Here is a 20,330-nt window from a genome sequence, read left to right on the forward strand (position 1 = left end):
CATTTTCATGCACACGTTATCTAGCTAACATTACATTATTACATCTCACAGATTCATTCCCATATGGTGTTAGATGATTGATTCTTTGATTGTTTTTAATGCCTTAGGCAGCGAGATGATTTTGTTGAAGATAAATCAACTCAGGATGAATATTAAGCAATCATCAGATTGATCTGATATCAAGCTCCAGTCTTCTGAATCAAATCAAATTGTATTTGTCACACGCGCCGAATACAACAGGTGTAGACTTTACAGGGAAATGCTTACTTCCAAGCCCTTAATCAACAACGCAATTTTAAGAAAAATAAGTGTTCAGTAAAAAATAGATAAGTAATTTTTTTTAAATAATAATAATTAAAGAGCAGCAGTAAAATAACAGTAACGAGGCTATATACGGGGGGGTACCGGAACGATGAGTCAATGTGTGGGGGCAAAGGTTAGTCGAGGTAATTGAGGTAATATGTACATGTAGGTACAGTTTAAGTGACTATGCATAGATAATAAACAGAGAGTAGCAGCAGCGTAAAAGAGGGGGTGGGGGGGTGACAATGCAAATAGTCTGGGTAGCCATTTGATTAGCTATTCAGGAGTATTATGGCTTGGGGGTAGAAGATATTTAGATGCCTTTTGGACCTAGACTTGGCGCTCCGGTACCGCTTGCCATGCGGTAGCAGAGAGAACATTCAATGACTAGGGTGACTGGAGTCTTTGACAATTCTTAGGGCTTTCCTCTGACACCGCCTGGTATAGAGGTCCTGGATGGCAAGTGATGTACTGGGCTGTACGCACTACCCTCTGTAGTGCCTTGCAGTCGGAGGCCGAGCAGTTGCCATGCCAGGCAGTGATGCAACCGGTCAGGATGCTCTTGTTGGTGTAGATGTAGAACTTTTTGAGGATCTGAGGACCCATCCAAATCTTTTCAGTCTCCTGAGGGGGAATAGGCTTTGTCGTGCCCTCTTCACGACTGTCTTGGTGTTTGGGCCATGATAGTTTGTTGTTGATGTGGACACCAAGGAACTTGAAGGTCTCAACCAGCTCCATTACAGCCTCATCGATGAGAATGGGGCGTGCTCGGTCCTCCTTTTCCTGTTGTCCATTCTCCCGAGGCGGGGTATGCAGCACAACCCCAATGATGGGCCCAGGGGTTAAAGGTCAGCTGTTTCTCCTGAGTGATGCCTCTGCCTCAATATGACAGGACTCATCATAACATAATATTTTGGGTGTATTCAGGATCACAAATCTCTTCAACACCAGTTTCAACATTGCTCAGCATCTTTTGACTGCAGTTCACCTCTACATAGCCATCATGGTGGAATTAATCTGCAATTATACACTTAGTTCAGTACTTGCACGTATACATGTTCACGCAACTGTCGGATGACCATGAACGTAACCCTGTTTGCTGACCTCATGTAATTCAAGATGAGAAAGGAAAGGGAACTATCAGAAGCTGTTTTGGAAACACTGTGATGTCGTAATAAATGTGTGGTGTCGTAATAAATGTGTAATGAATTAAATGAAATGTCCTTTTGAATACAGAAACGTGCAAGGAGCTAATTTATCCTTTCATGCTTTAGAAAACAAAACGCCATCGGGTCTCTCTCGTCTCCAACAGACATTGAAACACAAGAACAGTAATACTCTCTAGCCTAGAGAACATTATCTCCCTTAAATGTTGCCTGGAATCTCAACTATACAGTGTGGAGTATTGGTTGGGGATTATGCATAAGGGGGTCTTATCACTGGTTCATTATGACATGTGAATTGCAACCCAGAGGTTGAGGCTGCATGTTACATATGTCACATACATCCAGCTAATGGCAGACGGTGCCCTCTCCTTTTTAAAGGAGACAAAGTTTATCATTCCCTCCAATCGTTCAAAGAAAGTCTCTTAGAGTAGGTTTTGTTACCCACACAATCTGTACGGATGTTAGGTTTCAAGAAATGAGGACAGAATATTAATTTGCTGTACTGTATAATATATTTATTCAGACAAGAGAAGATTGGAAACCCGTCTGTTCATCGGAGTAAAATGATCTTGATGATAAATGTGTATTTATACATTATTTAAACATTACCCTCCACCGAAATGCAGAACTAGTTACAGTATGTACAGTACATAAAGTCATTGGATCAACTGCAACAACATTTGTCAAGATCAACTCCAACTGGTTGCCGACTCCCGCCAGATTTTCCTTGTCGGCCAACGGATTTGAACCGGCAAAACACTTACTGGCCGGCTTCTCTAACATTGAGCCTCCTTCTGCCTCTCAGTTGGTGATTAACATGAATATTTTTCTTGCAAGTGACCCCACTTTACACAGTAGTCTAATAAATCTCTTTGATGTAAAAGCCTCTCCGATTCACAAACAAATAACTTCCCAACTAATGTATCACTTACAGTTCAGTAAACATAAAGTAGTTGCTGTTCTTAAATCAGATCTGTAATACTCTTTGCTTTAAAAGTCTGTATCAACTACTGTCACCGGTGGTTGATTTTCCTGAATGTAAGGGTTAAGTGTGTGCACCAATCCCCTGCTTACTGATTGCCACGTTTCTTAGCCATAGCCTTGGCTAGTTCTGACATGAAGTCCCCGCCCCCGGGCGCTGCTAGCGGTGGTGTAGTCCTCTTGGGTGGAGGGGGGCCTGTTCTCCTCACCGACGGGGTCAATTGTAACCCTGCCGAGGCAGGTGGGGGCGGAGGTGGAGGCGGGGGTGCTCCAGCCCCTATATAGGACTGGCGAGGTGGAGGTACTGGTACGGAACCCCTGTTGGTCACAGGGCAGAAGGCAGGATCAGGTGGTGGAGGTGGTAGGGGAAAACCTGGGTCCGGTGGTGGTGGTGGTAGGAAGCTGACTGGAGGTGGAGGGGGTAACGAGCCGGCACCTGGACCGAATCCAAGAGTTGGAGGTGGGGGAGGGAGGAAGTCTGGAGGTGACTCAGAGCTGTCGTCCTGGGAGAGAGATGGAGGTGGTGGAGGGAGGTTGGCCATGGATGCCGGTGATGGGGGGAAGCTGGTGGGCAGGGTGGGCAGGCTGGGCAGTTGTCGTGGGACAGAGGTTGCTGGTGGGCCTCTCTTGGTAGCCAGGGGCGGTGGTGGTGGGGGCAGCACTGGGTCAGGGGGTGGCGGGGGTAGGATCTGTGTAGGTAACAGGGGTGGTGGTGGAGGCAGTGTATTGCCAACCTTGGCCACAGGTTCTGCAGGGGGCTGGGGAGCATGTCCATTGGCCTGACCAGAGGCTTTGGCTGGGAGAAGAGCAGAGAGAAACAGACAAGCAATAAATAAGATCTTTCATCATATCAATACAGTCATGAATTCAAATTTGATTTGAAGGGTGACTTTGTACACCCAGTATAGTAAAACAACGATGATCTATCCATTGATAATCTTTTTGCTCACAGCTCATTTCTACCAGCAGAAAGGGTGTTTACTAACCATTCGTGGTAGGGGAAGGTGTTGACGGAATGGACGTAGTAGCGGCGGCGCGGTTGGTCCATGCGGCGGTGACTGCAGCCTTCTTCATCGAAGTTTTGTAGTTTTCGTACAGAGACTTCCCATACTGAGAGGGACAAACACCAACCGTTACAATACACGCAAGACCACCGAACCCTCTCTGCCTAACACGTCACCGTTTATGTTTGTGCCTTAGATATACAGGCTGTTGAGCTGTCTGCGTTCACCTTTGCGATGCGTATCCCCGTCACCCAGAGATTCATGGTCCAGGCGTCGTCACAGCACAGATACTTAATATACTGAGACTCTTTCTGGATCTGGGGGTGCTGAAGTTAGGGATGGAGAGAAAGGACACATCTTTAGGGTAGCGAATCAGTGAGACAAAACGATTGCGTCACCTCCAATGAGGGTTGTATGAGCTTCCAATGTTGTTGTTTTTTTTTTGGGGGGGGGGGGGTGATTCCAGCCATATGATCTCTAAAGTCCTCTAATGTAGATTGCATAAAAATATCAGATATTCACGTTAGCAGAATTAAGGGTTACAGACTGATGACAGCTGTGAGATTTAAGAAAGGGAACTCCTCCATATTGAATGTGTTACTGAAAAGCTGGTGAAAATCAGACAGTCAGCACTCATGTGCCTCCCAGATAACATGGGAGACGTCCAACACTGAGATGTCCACCCGGCTGATAGAGTTATGGCACTGCATCCATCACAGAGGGTGGTAAAGGAGGGAACCGAGTCATGCTTTCTCCCCTGGCCGTTGTTCAAACACAGCAGTTTGTATGAGATCATTGTCTATCTGAGAGAAAATGTAGGGCCGTTACCACTGTAGGGCCGTTACCACACACTGATTGGTATGATTAAGTGTTTTCCACTATGAAGCAGAATGTGTCTGGTAGTGCCACTAGGGGTCACAGTTTGTTTAAAATTGTGTGCCAGTGCATTTTGTTTTGGTCTTTGTTTTGGTCTCTCAGTGTTGTTAAGCTCACCACTGGACAGATGTAACCACTACTGTGTGGGTAATATACTGTGATTGAAACTTTGGAGTGTTGAACCCAGTTAACATTGGTTGTGTCACACTATAGTAAGATAATAGAACTGTCCAGCTTGTAGTCCCAAAAAACGAAAATGAGTTAGCATGTTCTACATTTGGTTCCTGTGTTTACCACAGACCTTATTTTCGGCTTTTATCGAAAAACTCTACAAAAACCGCATTCATTTCCCCATAAGCTTTTGCCAACGAGCCATGGTGGAGTTGGTCTCCACTAATGCCTACAAAAAGATGCCATTACTATTGCTCTCTGTAACATCTGAGTCTAAATGCCTGGCTCCGTTTCACTCCTTCAGCGATGCAGTATGAGCATTGATGACCCAATGCAGAGCTAGACATTAGAGACCTTTGCTAAACCTGCCCAGGGTTCCAACCTGTCTGCTGCATTGACTGAGATCATCTTCCTTCTGCCTCACTTCTTCAACCCTCTGGCCTTGGGGGGGATATCTCTCAGTGAAATGTAATTCGGTCTCCTTGCCTCTCTAAGCTCTTTGGCTTTGATTCCCAACACCTCCCAGACCTAGAGAATAATGGTTGTTGCTGATTCAAGTGTTTCCAAGAGGAGGGAAGAAAAGAAAGAACAGTTTCAGATCCTTAAAAGACTATAACCACCAACCCATCCAATTCTCGTTTTTTCAAATCAGTGAGGAACTCTTGTTCTGAGAAGAAGTGCGGATCTTATTGAAAGATACAATGTGAAACCGAGCCAACTGAAGAGAGCCCAATATATCGCTTCCAAGACAAATACTCTACTATGACTAACGTGCTACAGACCAAATAACCATTTTTGGCGACGTTTACAGTGTTCCTCATGCCATTCATTTTATCTAACTCACTTGTGAATTAAATGGCCTATAAAAAGGGGGGACTTTTCACTTCCTGAAAGTAATGAACTGTTACTATATATTGAAGTTCTCAATTCCAGCGAGGCAGCTGTCGGGTTGACCACAGTACCAGTCTGTAGAGTGACATAAAAATATACCCGAGTTATTTACAATTATAATAAACAAAACCCTCACTGTATGCTTATTTAATATGTTCGTGCATAGTACTTACACTTGCAGCATATGAGATACCTTTCCAAATAAAGCTATTCAATATTTAGACTATTACAGTAGCTCATAGTGGAAGAGTTAAGCTCGGTTTAAAGGAGCAATCTGCAGTTCAAACAATAACAAAGAGGACACCAAGCTACTGTTAATAGTGTAAAGCTGTGGGATGGGGCTGGAGAAAATGTAACCACTCTCAAATTCATAGACAGAGCTATGGATGCAAGGACTGACCATTGATACCAAAATTATAGTCTTAACCATGTTTTGAGACTATACAGTGTTTGTTTAGAATTACAATATTTACAAACGAAGGAGTAAAAGAAGGTTATATTTTGGGTTCTGATGGGGTACGACAGTTGAACGAAGCTAATGAGGCATCGATCAAGAATCAATGGGTATATAGAATTTATTTAAAAGTCAAAAAATTTACGTAGCAATTGAAGATAATATTGGGGAAGAGAAGCACTCATGTAGTTTCTCTCTTTATCTACCTTGTACTAACTGTGACTTTTAAGCTGTGAGACTAAAATGGGGTCGTCCTTCCAAAAAAGTGCTATCAACTGTTCACTCACCTTCAGAACGAAACAGAAATCTGTTGGGGACTTGTATTTGTTTTTGAACTCTTTGCCATAGTACACATTTACATTGTCGAACTGGACGAAACACACCAGGTCACGAGATGTCTGTGGAGAAAAAGGTAGTCAAATTTGAATCTTGAATGACAGTATTGTGTTCGAATGCTAAAGCCCAACTTCAAATAATGTGATCACTTAATCAATGCCTTGCAACAAGAGCCAGTAGCCACTGTAGCCTTACAGTTGAGTAACATTTAAGGAGGTAATGTATGAATGGCGTGTGTATGAATAACTGTTGCCACAAGATGAAAGATGTAAGTTAATATAGGTAGCCAGTGAGGTGAAAATACTCCAGTTGTATTTTTAGAGTGGCTTGAAGGGAATAAGGGGTTGATATGGCAAAAAGTATTTTAGCACTATAACTTTGTAGTCCAAGAGTAAAGAACCTCCCAGCCATTTCATTAAGGTCTCAGTTGACATTGAGATTTTCAGACTTCTTTTTTATCTTACCTTTTTTTTTGCGGGGAAAAGAGTTACTTTTGATCACATAGCAACTGTGTGTGTATGTTGGGTTAGCTGGGAGTGTACAGTGTTCTGTTCACACTGAACTGAGACAGACTGGGCCATATAGCCAGTGGATGTGTTTTCTTTATCTGGGTTGTAGCCCAAGATGTCCCTTTGACCTCTGAACTTTGATCTGCTGACCTTGCTCTTCCCTTTGGGTACATAATAAATTCCAGAGGCCCGCAGCAGGAAGAGGCGCTGTTTCCACGACTTCTTGCCGTCCTCCCTGAGATAGAGCACCCCCTCTAAGTCAGGCACGATAATGGAGGTCCCACAGAAGTTCTCCTGCGTGGGGAGGAGGCAGGAAGGGAGCAAGAAGTCACAGAAAGGTCACATCATTGGAAACTGTCACTCAACATGAAGTCTCACTTCTTTTCAATGGTCTAGTCTACGTGGTGGTGTTTGTGTTATTTACCTCCACGAGTAACTCCTTGTCTCTGTCTTTCATGTCTTTGATAGTTTTCTTGTCCTTCTTCCACAGATAAAAGTTCTATCGTGAGAAAAATATTAGCGTTACCATGCCTGTTAAAATAAGTCAAAACTTTAGGGTCATGTACATTTTACAACAACAAAAAATCCCGCATGGTACTTCAACCTTTATCTTAACTGATGTGAAGAGTTTGGATTGGAATAGTAGCCATGCTATTCAAGAGGGATTTAAGTCAAATTATATTTTCTTATATTCACACGGATTTACACGGTAATCATGTTTCCACGGAAAAAGGAAAGCACTTAATAATTGTAAGAATACACAATGTAGTATTTTAGAAATGAGACAATCCCTCACACATTTTTCCATACACTTCAGGCCTGCATATGATACGACAGCCTCTCGCTGCCAACAGCCAAAACGCATTAGTACATTACAAAAGGGCTCTGTTGGAACAATAAACATTGTTTCAACATTATTAAATTGCCATGTCTTTCACTGGCGGACATTTTGTTTGATGCATTAATATGAAGATGACATAAAGGGGTCTGTCTGTTTTGAAAGGATATCTCATGATTGAGCAAACATTTGAAAGTAACCAGAGTTGAAAAAATGGAGAGATTGATTTGCAAAAACAGAGAGGCAAAGAAAAATGGTCTGCTGAGTATTGAGCTGTCAGGATATCATGACCAGACCACCTCACTTTATTTGAAATCAGGGCAGTCGGCAAAATCTTTTTCAATTCTTCTTATGGAACAGGCATTTCTAATGATAGCTATGCAGGATGTGTATTTGTTCTATGTTTACTCAGCACAAATGATACACTTAGAAAGTCATTGCAGTTTGAAAAAGCAATGTGAAAAACTCACCTGAGGGTTTTTGAAGACTTCATATTTGTCTGGTCTCTCTTGGAAGATAACTTTGTTTTCACTGTCCCTTGTCCATGCAGACAGTGGGTCTACTAGGTTTTCGTGATCTTCAAAACCCCTTTCTATCAATACAAAGGAACACAGAGCTCACACAATAATCTGTTATTCATCTATTCTAAGTGGCTATTATGTTAGTCCTTGGAAAATAATCTATCAGGGGTCAGTCAAATAATGATAAGATGGAGCCTTCACCAAGATGGCGTAGCAGTCAGACATCTTTGTCCTGTCGTGTCCCTTGTATATATCTTTTTACTATTTTTAACTATTTTCCTAAACCTCAACTTCAAAATACTCTCCTGCAACCCGCCTCGCCCAATGTGGCGTGGATCTGGGGTTTTTTCTAAATTATTTCTATTTACTTCGGATCTGGAATCCCTCAACTGAAGCTAGCCAACTAACTACCTACCAGCTACCAGCTATCAGTCAGCAAACCATTGCTAGCGGTCATCAGCTAACCTTTAGCTCGGAAAGCTCTCTCCAGTTTAAACAACGTGACTCAACCCAGAACATATATATTTTTTCTCCATATCCCCGGATTCCCACCGCAAACTCTGAACATTTTCATCTGGATCTTCGCAACTAGCTAACCGCAATCCCGGGTGACTACTCCTGGCTAGCGTTTCCATCCCGGAGCAAGCACCAATTAGCCTGAAGCTAGCCCGGCTAGGGCTCCTGTGCTACCACCGAAGCCCACTCCTGGGCTACAATATCCGGACCCCTTCTATTGCCGGTACGGGGCACGGAACCCCGCCGATCCTCTACGACTGGAATACTGACATAATCTGCCTGAGGATTCCAACAGGCCCCTCAGGCGCGATGTCTGCTGAAGGCCCATTCTGCTAACGCGACCTGCTAGCTACATAGAGCTACTTGGAACCCTACTAATTCCACGACTGGTCTACCACCATCGTATCGACGCCACCGCACGAAGAGGCAAAAACAGACTTACCCCGATCGCGACGTCCCCCAAAGGCTAACTGCTAGCTTGCTTGCCCCGGTCTGCTAACTGCTAGCTTGCCTGCCCCAGTCTGCTAACTACTAGCCCCGGTCTGCTAACTGATTGCTTGGTAACCCGGTCTGCTAACTGCTAGCTTGCCAGCCCCGGTCTGCTAACTTCTAGTTTGTTTAGCCCCGGCCTACTTAACTGTTAGCTTGTTAGCAATGGCCTGCTAACTGTCTGAATCGCCGTGTCCCCAGTCAGCCCAACCACTCACTGGACCCATATGTTCACTTGGCTACGCATGCCTCTCTCTAATATCAATATACCTCGTCCATTACTGTCCTGGTTAGTGATTACTGTCTTATTTCACTGTAGAGCCTCTAGCTCTGCTCAATATGCCTTAAGCAAACATGTTGTTCCACCTCCTACATATGCGATGACATCACCTGGTTTAAACGTCTCTAGAGACTATATCTCTCTCATCATTACTCAATGCCTAGGTTTACCTCCAATGTACTCACATCCTACGTTACCTTTGTCTGTACACTATGCCTTGAATCTATGCTATCGTGCCCAGAAATCCTGCTCCTTTTACTCTCTGTTCCGAACGTGTTAGATGGCCAGTTCATATAGCCTTTAGCCATACCCTTATCCTACTTCTCCTCTGTTCCTCTGGTGATGTAGAGGTTAATCCAGGTCCTGCAGTGCCTAGCTCCACTCCCACTCCCCAGGTGCTCTCATTTGTTGACTTCTGTAACCGTAAAAGCCTTGGTTTCATGCATGTTAACATTAGAAGCCTACTCCCTAAGTTTGTTTTACTCAATGCTTTAGCCCACTCTGCCAACCTGGATGTCTTAGCCGTGTCTGAATCCTGGCTTAGGAAAACCACCAAAAACCCTGAAATCTCCATTGCTAACTATAACATTTTCCGCAAAGATAGAACTGCCAAAGGGGGCGGTGTTGCAATCTACTGTAAAGATAGCCTGCAGAGTTCTGTATTACTATCCAAGTCTGTACCCAAACAATTCGAGCTTCTACTTCTAAAAATTAACCTTTCCAGAAACAAGTCTCTCACTGTTGCCGCTTGCTATAGACCTCCCTCTGCCCCCAGCTGTGCCCTCGATACCATATGTGAATTGATTGCCCCCCATCTATCTACTGAGCTCGTGCTACTAGGTGACCTAAACTGGGACATGCTTAACACCCCGGCCATCCTACAATCTAAGCTTGATGCCCTCAATCTCACACAAATTATCAATGAACCTACTAGGTACAACCCCAAATCCATAAACACGGGCACCCTCATAGATGTCATCCTAACTAACTCGCCCTCCAAATACACCTCTGCTGTTTTCAATCAAGGTCTCAGCGATCACTGCCTCATTGCCTGCATCCGTAATGGGTCTGCGACCAAACGACCACCCCTCATCACTGTCAAATGCTCCCTAAAACACTTCTGCGAGCAGGCCTTTCTAATCGACCTGGCCGGGGTATCCTGGAATGACATTGACCTCATCCTGTCAGTAGATGATGCCTGGCTATTCTTTAAAAGTGCCTTCCTCACCATCTTAAATAAGCATGCCCTGCTCAAAAAATGTAGAAATAGGAATAGATATAGTTCTTGGTTTACTCCAGACCTGTCTGCCCTTGACCAGCACAAAAACATTCTGTGGCGTTCTGCATTAGCATCGAATAGCACCCGTGATATGCAACTTTTCAGGGAAGTTAGGAACAAATATACACAGGCAGTTAGGAAAGCTAAGGCTAGCGTTTTCAAACAGAAATTTGCATCCTGTAGTACTAACTCAAAAAAGTTCTGGGACACTGTAAAGTCCATGGAGAATAAGAGCACCTCCTCCCAGCTGTCCACTGCTCTGAGGCTGGGAAACACTGTTACCACTGATTAATCCACTATAATTGAAAATTTCAATAAGCATTTCTCTACGGCTGGCCGTGCTTTCCACCTGGCTACCCCTACCCCGGTCAACTGCCCGGCACCCTCCACAGCAAACCGCCAAAGCCCCCACCATTTCTCCTTCACCCAAATCCAGATACCTGATGTTCTGAAAGAGCTGCAAATTCTGGACCCCTACAAATCAGCCGGGCTAGACAATCTGGACCCTCTCTTCCTACAATTATCTGCCAAAATTGTTGCAACCCCTATTTCTAGCCTGTTCAACCTCTCTTTCGTATCGTCTGAGATTCCCAAAGATTGGAAAGCTGCCGCGGTCATGCCCCTCTTCAAAGGGGGTGACACTCTAGACCCAAACTGCTACAGACCTATATCGATCCTACCCTGTCTTTCTAAGGTCTTCGAAAGCCAACTTAACAAACAGATTACCGACCATTTCGAATCCCACCGTTCCTTCTCTGCTATGCAATCTGGTTTCCGAGCTGGTCATGGGTGCACCTCAGCCACGCTCAAGGTCCTAAACGACATCATAACCACCATCGATATCTCGCTGGTCACCCCCAAAGCCAATTCCTCCTTTGGTCATCTTTCCTTCCAGTTCTCTGCTGCCAATGACTGGAACGAACTGCAAAAATCTCTGAAGCTGGAGACTCATATATCCCTCACTAGCTTTAAGCACCAGCTGTCAGAGCAGCTCACAGATCACTGCACCTGTACATAGCCCATCTGTAAACAGCCCATCTATCTACCTACCTCATCCCCATACTGTATTTATTTATTTATCTTGCTCCTTTGCACCCCAGTATCCCTACTTGCACATTAATCTTCTGCACATCTACCATTCCAGTGTTTAATTGCTATATTGTAATTACTTCGCCACCATGGCCTATTTATTGCCTTAACTCCCTTATCTTACCTCATTTGCACTCTCTGTATATAGACTTTTGTTTTCTTTTGTTCTACTATATTATTGACTATGTTTTGTTTATTCCATGTGTAACTCTGTTTTGTTGTATGTGTCGAATTGCTATACTTTATCTTAGCCAGGTCGCAGTTGCAAATGAGAATTTGTTCTCAACTAGCCTACCTGGTTAAATAAAGGTGAAATAAAAATAAATAAAAAGCCTTTGGCCTACCAACATGTAATCCTTTTTACATGTACTTATGTTGAATGAGATTATTGATAGTATGATCAATATTATATCATTATTGCAACACCTTTTTTTCACAGAACAATATGCTGTAGAATATAATGGTGACCCTAACCCTGATAAAATGTCAAACACAGCTACGAAAATGTACACTCTTCACTGCATACATTCATTTTGTTTTGTAAGGTACTGTTATTTTTCGAAACAATTCTAGCATATCACCAAATATAGTTTACGAGACCAATGTATTCGGCACATGGACACACATGGTTTGAAGTAGATTTCACTAACATACAATTCTCCATTTACAGTTCTACGCAGAATGGTATTGCGCTTAAAATGGACCCAATAAAAGACAAGTCACTCATTTGCTTACAGATTTAAAGTGGCATTACAACACATTAAGAGAACTATTAAGAGAACGTTCTGCTTCTTCCCACCACATTGCCCACCCACACTCTGGTGTTTCATCATCATGTCTGGGCGTTTCAACTGTAGTTTCACCATGTTTCTCAATGACAGGCTACTAGTACTAATTAAAACAGAGACAGGCTTTAAGCGTTAGCCAATAGCTTCTGGGGCTGTAGTCTGTGGCCAGGCCTATTACTGCCATTAAATGGCTGGTGAGGGCGTGAGACTTTGCTCCTAAAAGTGTCCCATAGGGAATGGTTACGAGTTAATATCCCATTGAACTACATTACTGTATCTGCATGGTATGTTGCAGTGCAGGATGCTGTGTATGGTGAACACATGGATGTCTCACGGAAATGAAAATAGTATTATTTATTTTTATTTCCCCTTTATTTAACCAGGTAGGCTAGTTGAGAACAAGTTCTCATTTACAACTGCGACCTGGCCAAGATAAAGCAAAGCAGTGCAACACAAACAACAACACAGAGTTACACATGGAATAAACAAACATACAGTCAATAATACAATAGAGAAAGTCTATATACAGTGTGTGCAAATGAGGTAGGATAAGGGGGGTGAGGCATTAAATAGGCCATAGTGGCACAATTATTACAGTACGGCAAATTAAACACTGGGGTGATAGATGTGCAGAATATGAGTGTGCAAGTAGAGATACTGGGGTGCAAAGGAGCAAAATAAATAAAATAAATAACAATATGGTGATGAGGTAGTTAGATGGGCTATTTACAGATGGGCTATGTACAGGTGCAGTGATCTGTGAGCTGCTCTGACAGCTGGTGCTTAAAACTAGTGAGGGAGTTATGAGTCTCCAGCTTCAGTGATTTTTGCAGTTCGTTCCAATCATTGGCAGCAGAGAACTGGAAGGAAAGGCTGCCGAAGGAGGAATTGGCTTTGGGGGTGTCCAGTGAACTATACCTGCTGGAGCGCGTGCTGCGGGTGGGTGCTGCTATGGTGACCAGTGAGCAGAGATAAGGTGGGGCATTACCTAGCAATCAATTTTTAGATGACCTGGAGCCAGTGGGTTTGGCGACGGATATGAAGCAAGGGCCAGCCAATGAGAGCATACAGGTCGCAGTGGTGGGTAGTGTATGGGGCTTTGGTGACAAAACAGATGGCACTGTGATAGACTACATCCATTTTGCTGAGTAGAGTGTTGGAGGCTATTTTGTAAATGACATCGCCGAAGTCAAGGATCGGTAGGATAGTCAGTTTTACTAGGGTATGTTTGGCAGCATGAGTGAAGGAAGATTTGTTGCAAAATAGGAAGCCAATTCTAGATTTAATTTTGGATTGGAGACGCTTAACGTGAGACTGGAAGGAGAGTTTACAGTCTAACCAGACACCTAGGTATTTGTAATTGTCCACATATTCTAAGTCAGAACCATCCAGAGTAGTGATGCTGGACGGGTGGGTAGGTGTGGGCAGCGATCGGTTGAAGAGCATGCATTTAGTTTTGCTTCCATTTAAGAGCAGTTGGAGGCCAGTTGTATGGCATTGAAGCTCGTCTGGAGGTTAGTTAACATAGTGTCCAAAGAAGGGCCAGAAGTATACAGAATGGTGTTGTCTGCGTAGAGGTGGATCAGAGAATCACCAGCAGCAAGAGCGACATCATTGATGTATACAGAGAAAAGAGTCGGCCCGAGGCTTGAACCCTGTGGCACCCCCATAGAGACTGCCAGAGGTCTGAACAACAGGCCCTCCAATTTGATACACTGAACTCTGTCAGAGAAGTAGTTGGTGAACCAGGCGAGGCAGTCATTTGAGAAACCAAGGATGTTGAGTCTGCCGATAAGAATGTGGTGATTGACAGAGTCGAAATGACACGTTATGACCTGTAAAGGTGTTATTTGTTAGTGTTTAGTTTGGTCAGGACGTGGCAGGGGGTATTTGTTTTATGTGGTTCATGGTGGTTGTGTGTATGTGTCCATGTAGAGAGGGGTATTTGATTCATTAGTCCAGGGCTTTGGTTATTGTTCTATGTTAGTTTATTTCTATGTTCTGTCTAGTCATTTGTATTTCTATGTTTAGTTAATTGGTGTTGGGGCCTTCAGTTGGAGGCAGCTGTCTATCGTTGCCTCTGATTGAAGGTCCTATAATTAGGGGTGTGTTTGTATTGTGGATTGTGGGTAGTTGTATTCTGTTTTGTGCTTGTCACGTGACTGAACTGTTAGTGTCGTTTCAGTTAATTGTATATGTGTTTATTTTGTTTCTCCTTCTTATATTTAAAAAAAAGATGAGTATACACTTCCCTGTTGCTTCTTGGTCCTCCACACACGACACGCGTTACACGAAAGCCTTGGCCAGGTTGATGAATACAGCTGCACAGTATTGTCTCTTATCGATGGCGGTTATGATATCGTTTAGGACCTTGAGCGTGGCTGAGGTGCACCCATGACCAGCGCAGAAACCAGATTGCATAGCGGAGAAGGTACGGTGAGATTCGAAATGGTCGGTGATCTGTTTGTTAACTTGGCTTTCGAAGACCTTAGAAAGGCAGGGTAGGATAGATATAGGTCTGTAGCAGTTTGGGTCTAGAGTGTCTCCCCCTTTGAAGAGGGGGATGACCACGGCAGCTTTCCAATCTTTGGGGATCTCAGACGATACGAAAGAGAGGTTGAACAAGCTTGTAATAGGGGTTGCAACAATTTCGGCAGATAATTGTAGGAAGAGAGGGTCCAGATTGTCTAGCCCTGTTGATTTGTAGGCGTCCAGATTTTGCAGCTCTTTCAGAACATCAGCTATCAGATTAAGTAAATGGCACTTTAAGGGGGTAGACTTCAGCTTTAACTTTACAATGCCAACAAAGGTAAGTTATTAGTGTACATTTGACAATTTTCCAGAACATTTGCACCATGTAACATGTACAGTAAAACATTACATTCACAAGGACGTTTTAGGACGCAGATCAAAATCTATTTCATTTCCAATCGATCAGATATGTTTTGAGGTTTTATAGAAGCAGACGTACTGTATGCCTTCAAACAAAAATAAGTTTTGTTGCGAGTGACGCGTATCTGTGTCACAGACAGGAGTGGAGCATTGAGCATACAGTCATATCAGCAGTACTTCTGGTTTGTTCAAGAGTAACAGAGAAACACCCTGTCATGGAATATAGTCTTAAGGGCTAACATGTGGCAGTCCAAAATGTCATGCGGGTGAGGTGGCCAACATTGGTCTTCAAATAGACCTCATGCCAAAAAATAAACCACGTGTTGACCAAGGGTCAGTTCCTTTTTCCACTCATCTCCATTTGGGTTTACAATACATGCAAATGCACCACTGTATTCAAATTGCACTAACAGGAATTCAAAGATTATCATGAAGTCAAGTTGTGCTCCGCCGTTACAGAATATAGGCAATGGTTTGAAGGTTTGTCTTGACTCTCCATAAACTGACTGTAATTAGAGAAATGAGCTTAGTGTTATAGGAGACCAGAAAGGATTACAGATGATCAGAAATGTATTAGATCAGGTAAATCATGATTTGCATGTTTTTCCCAAAAGTAGGGCTTCTCCAGAGCAAACCAAAGACATGGTAATGAGCTGACTGAACGAACATGTTGCCTATAAAGCCCAACAGTAGCTGAGGTAGAGAGATGGAGGATTGAGGTCATGAGAACTATATTTCCGCATAACAGGGAGGATGACCGACCGTGTCCAATGCAGGAAATGAAACCCACCTGCCTGGTGTGTGTGTGTGTGTGTGTGTGTGTGTGTGTGTGTGTGTGTGTGTGTGTGTGTGTGCGCGTTACATCAACGCCTCATTGTGTGCTCACCACAGCAAGGCTGTCATCGTGCCAATAAAAACACAGTCCATCATCTGGACCTGAATAAAATCCCACCTGGTATATCACCCTCTGTATGTGTGGTATAGAGTGAGTGCATTGAAACCACAAAACAGTATATATTGTGTGTGCGTGCATGCGTGGGTCTGTGTGTGTTTGGCGAGAGGATCAGGCTCACCAAGCTGCAGCTCGGGGTTGGTCTCTGACAGACTCCAGTCCACGTTGCAGTCACAGTGGGTCTTCTCAAACAGGTTGTCCAAAACATCCCTCACTGTCTGTCTCTCATCCACCATCAGTGTCTTGGAGCTACCATCATGCATCACCACTTTCACCACCAGCTGCATAGAGATAAGAGACATTTACAGAGATGAACATTTAAATATTGGCGGCATTGGAAAGTATGTATTGTGTACTAAATCCTAGTAATACGTGTAATGACAGTAGGACACGGTCCAGGTTGCCGTTTCATGTTTTATTTATGTGTTACAGAACGAGTTGTGAGCTTTTTATGATCATGACTCACGACACCTGGTGTATCCTACTCATGACAGCTCACAACAAATGACTTCTCACTTGCATGATAAAGCTGTAGAGTACATGGATAATGTATGGATAAAACAGTTGATAGCTTCATATTCCTCTCCATATAGCTTTATAATTCTTTCATGAACGCTTATGCAGAACTCATTCCATGTGTCATTTCAGAGGCTTTAATGTATATGACAGCTTTATAGCCCAGAGTGTGTTTCCAGTATGATGCTGATGAGAAAACAGTACAGGTGTGGGGGGAATAATACAGATGCCTTGATTCCAGCTGACCGTTGTATAACAGTCCTCAAAGAGCTAGCCGCTACCGCTAGCATTGGCGCTAGCTGAGCAGTCATAGGGGAGCATTGAATGATCATTAGCCTCTATGGAGCTACGGCGGTTGTGGTCTTGCTATCGCCCCATAAATAAAGCCCAAAATAGACTGGAATTAAGCTCACACTTCCTGGATCATGTGGCCTTGAACTTCCTGTTGTCTGGCAACAGATCCCGACTTAGGAAGCAGAGAAGCTTCGCAGACCATCCAGAGGTCAGCCAAGTTGTGTCATAAAAATGTGTCTTTCAAAGACGATAGCGTCGGAGAGGATTTGTCGTTTTAGATCAGGTTTTTTCCCCATTTCCTAAGAAGAATAATGGATGGATGTGCACCATATGGTTAAGTAGCGTGTGTAATGGATCACTTCTAGAACTAGGTGTCTTCAAACGAGTGGATTCACAAAGGAAATGTGCTCATTCTGGAACCTTCGATTTAACCTTGAGAACACATAAAGAAAAAGGCCTCATTGGCGTTTGACCACAGAGAATAACACCGCAGACCACTGAGAAATGAAACGTCTTTCTGCTCAGGACAGGTGTTTCTATGAAACCGGACAGAGAAGGCAGAAAGTCTGTTTCCTGAACATTCATTAGTGTCATTTTATATTACCATTAGGCACATAGGGCTACATGACATAGGGCTACATGACATAGGGCTACATGACATAGGGCTACATGACATAGGGCTACATGACTGCAATGTTACCTAATCGAGTTACCTTACACACTGCTTCAGGCATAAAAAAATGAATCCATTTAACCTTTATTTTGACAGGGAGTCATGCTGAGACCAAGGTCTCTTTTACAGATGAGCCCTGTAATTACAAGCATATACACATCAATACAATATGAAAACAAAACAGAGATGCAAAACACAGTATGGAAAACAAAACACGTTCTTCATTTAAAAGGTCCTCAATCAGCTGTCTGAAATGCCCGAGATGCACCAGTTCATCCAATTTTCGAACGTTTTGGAGATTATTCCACAAGTAAGCTGATTTACCTAACTCTGTAGACACCGAAGGAATTTCCAGAGTAGCCATCCCTGAGACCGGTATGGTAATGCGTATGTCTAAAGTGGAAGTTTTTGTAAAATAGCTTTATAAACAAAAAGAGAGAAATGCATCAATCTACGAGACTTCAAATAGGGCCAACCTACTTTCTGATACAGAACGCAGTGATGTGCATTGAACCTATTGCCCGTAATAAAGTGCAATGCGCTGTGATAAACTACATACATCCAATGTTTTCAGTGTATTGGTAGCTGCATTCATATATAGATGGTGTCGTCATAGTCTGGGACCGGCAGGAATGTTGACTGAATGATCTGCTTTCTGTTATTTAGTGAGAGGCATGACCTATTTCTAAATGCAAAGCTAATTTTTATTCTCAGCTTCTTAACTAACTTATATATGCCATTTCGTCAGTCCAGATGCCCAGCAATAATTATTTAGGTCGGAGGGGTCACCAGCTTTGTGGAGAGGAAGCACATGGGCAACCTTCCAAACCCTGGAGTTAGCACCCGAGATAATCGTCAGGTTAAAAGTATGAGTCAATGATTCCGCAATCAGGGGAACATAAAGCTGCAACAAGAAAGGATCAAGCAGATCAGCCCCAGTGCATTTGAATTTAAAAAAGTATCAAGCAAGGCATCTAGTTGTTGAAATGAAAACAAAGATTGACTAGAAGTTGACAGATCTTTCATTGAGTAAACTAGAGCAGTTGAACTGTTTTCCAAAATGAAGAGAGATCACCAGCAGTCTAAGATAGACCTTAGTGTAGCTTGATTTCATCTTTCTTAATTGAAGAAGTGCATCTATTTTGCAATTGACTGAAAAGCTGCCAATCCGCTACTGAGGGACAGTGTTTGACGTGTTCCAATGTCATGTTATGATACTGTTATGACAGCTCATTACATCTATTATATAATGTTAATGATGGTTTATTTTCAAAAGCATTATTGCGGTGAATCTGAGTAAAATCGTAGATTTCACAAACCAAGCTATGTTCTCTCTTGCTAGCAGTAGTGCCTGAAAGGCCACATGTGTCAGTGATTTAGCAGACGGCTGCTTTGAAGATGTGGAAGTGTCCACAAATCACACCGAGAAGGAAACCATTTTGTCCTATGTAAGGCAGACATCAATTATCAGGATGAATGGAAACAGAAAAGAGAATGATCATTCAGCTTGACTGCTGTTCAAGGTTTTCTTTCCTTCTCCCCGAAATGCCTCTTTTGGTTGGGGGACAATGTATTGGATTTTGTATAGTGTTCCATCCTCTGTCTTGCTACTTACCTTTTTGACTTTGGCCTCTTTCAGCTTCTCCAATGCCAGTTTGATTTTGTCTGCTTTCATTTGTGCCTCTATTTCTTCCTGAAGGAAAATCAATGATTGGTTTTTAATTAAGTGACATAGAGCACAGTAGGTTTATAATTAAGCAATAAGGCCCGAGGGAGCGTGATATATGACTAATATACCAGGACTAGGGCTGTTCTTAGGCACAACGCATTACGGAGTGGTATATTGGCCTTTCATCACAAACCCCCGAGGTGTCTTATTGCTATTATAAACTGGTTACCAATGCAATTAGAGTAGTAAAAATAAGTGTTTTGTCATACCCGTGGTATACGGTCTGACATACCACGGCTGTCAGCCAATCAGCATTCAGGGCTCGAACCAACCAGTTTATAACACACAACAAATCCTTGCTACTGTATATAATGTACATTAGTCATATGTTACGTAACATAGGTTATGAAAAACGGATGATGCTTGATGGCTATTGAATGAGGTCAGATAATGATGGACCCAGAGCCATATACTGGATACATACATCTCCATACAGTATATGCCTCTGAATGGACCAATAGCAAAGCAGGAGCTGAGTGATGATGGACACTATTATGGGTACTGTTATGTGTGACTGGGATGGATACCTGGTGTTTTTCATCTCCATCGGATGCGGTCAGAAGGACTGTTAAATGAATAAACTCTCTCACACTAACCCCTCTATCGATCCTGTTACTCTTTCCTCTCCATTCATGTGTGTGTTTGGTCCATTCCAGACAGAATCCCTGCTTTCCCCTCTGAGGTATTGTAATAGATGCCCCAGTGGCCTGGGCCAGGAAACAATCTCACTATGACTTCACTGTGAGAAGGTGGTAAATACAATACCATCCCTTCCCTGACATC

At 43.1% G+C, this 20,330-nt stretch overlaps 1 protein-coding gene across 1 annotated transcript in view; it reads right to left on the reverse strand.

Annotated features, from left to right (window-relative positions):
- Positions 1-1,959: 1,959 nt before the first annotated feature.
- The window catches only part of apbb1ip (amyloid beta (A4) precursor protein-binding, family B, member 1 interacting protein), a 29,091-nt gene continuing 10,720 nt past the window's right edge, over positions 1,960-20,330 (reverse strand). The window contains exons 5-13 of the mRNA XM_029755804.1: positions 19,434-19,511; positions 16,457-16,616; positions 8,000-8,121; positions 7,116-7,190; positions 6,842-6,985; positions 6,134-6,244; positions 3,682-3,780; positions 3,437-3,560; positions 1,960-3,246 (exon numbers count right to left, since the gene is read on the reverse strand). Coding sequence (XP_029611664.1) covers positions 2,540-3,246; positions 3,437-3,560; positions 3,682-3,780; positions 6,134-6,244; positions 6,842-6,985; positions 7,116-7,190; positions 8,000-8,121; positions 16,457-16,616; positions 19,434-19,511 — 1,620 coding nt within the window. The 3' untranslated portion in view covers positions 1,960-2,539. The remainder of the gene's footprint in view (positions 3,247-3,436; positions 3,561-3,681; positions 3,781-6,133; positions 6,245-6,841; positions 6,986-7,115; positions 7,191-7,999; positions 8,122-16,456; positions 16,617-19,433; positions 19,512-20,330) is intronic.

Source organism: Salmo trutta, chromosome 6, assembly GCF_901001165.1.
Source record: "Salmo trutta chromosome 6, fSalTru1.1, whole genome shotgun sequence".
NCBI classification, from domain to species: Eukaryota; Metazoa; Chordata; class Actinopteri; order Salmoniformes; family Salmonidae; genus Salmo; species Salmo trutta.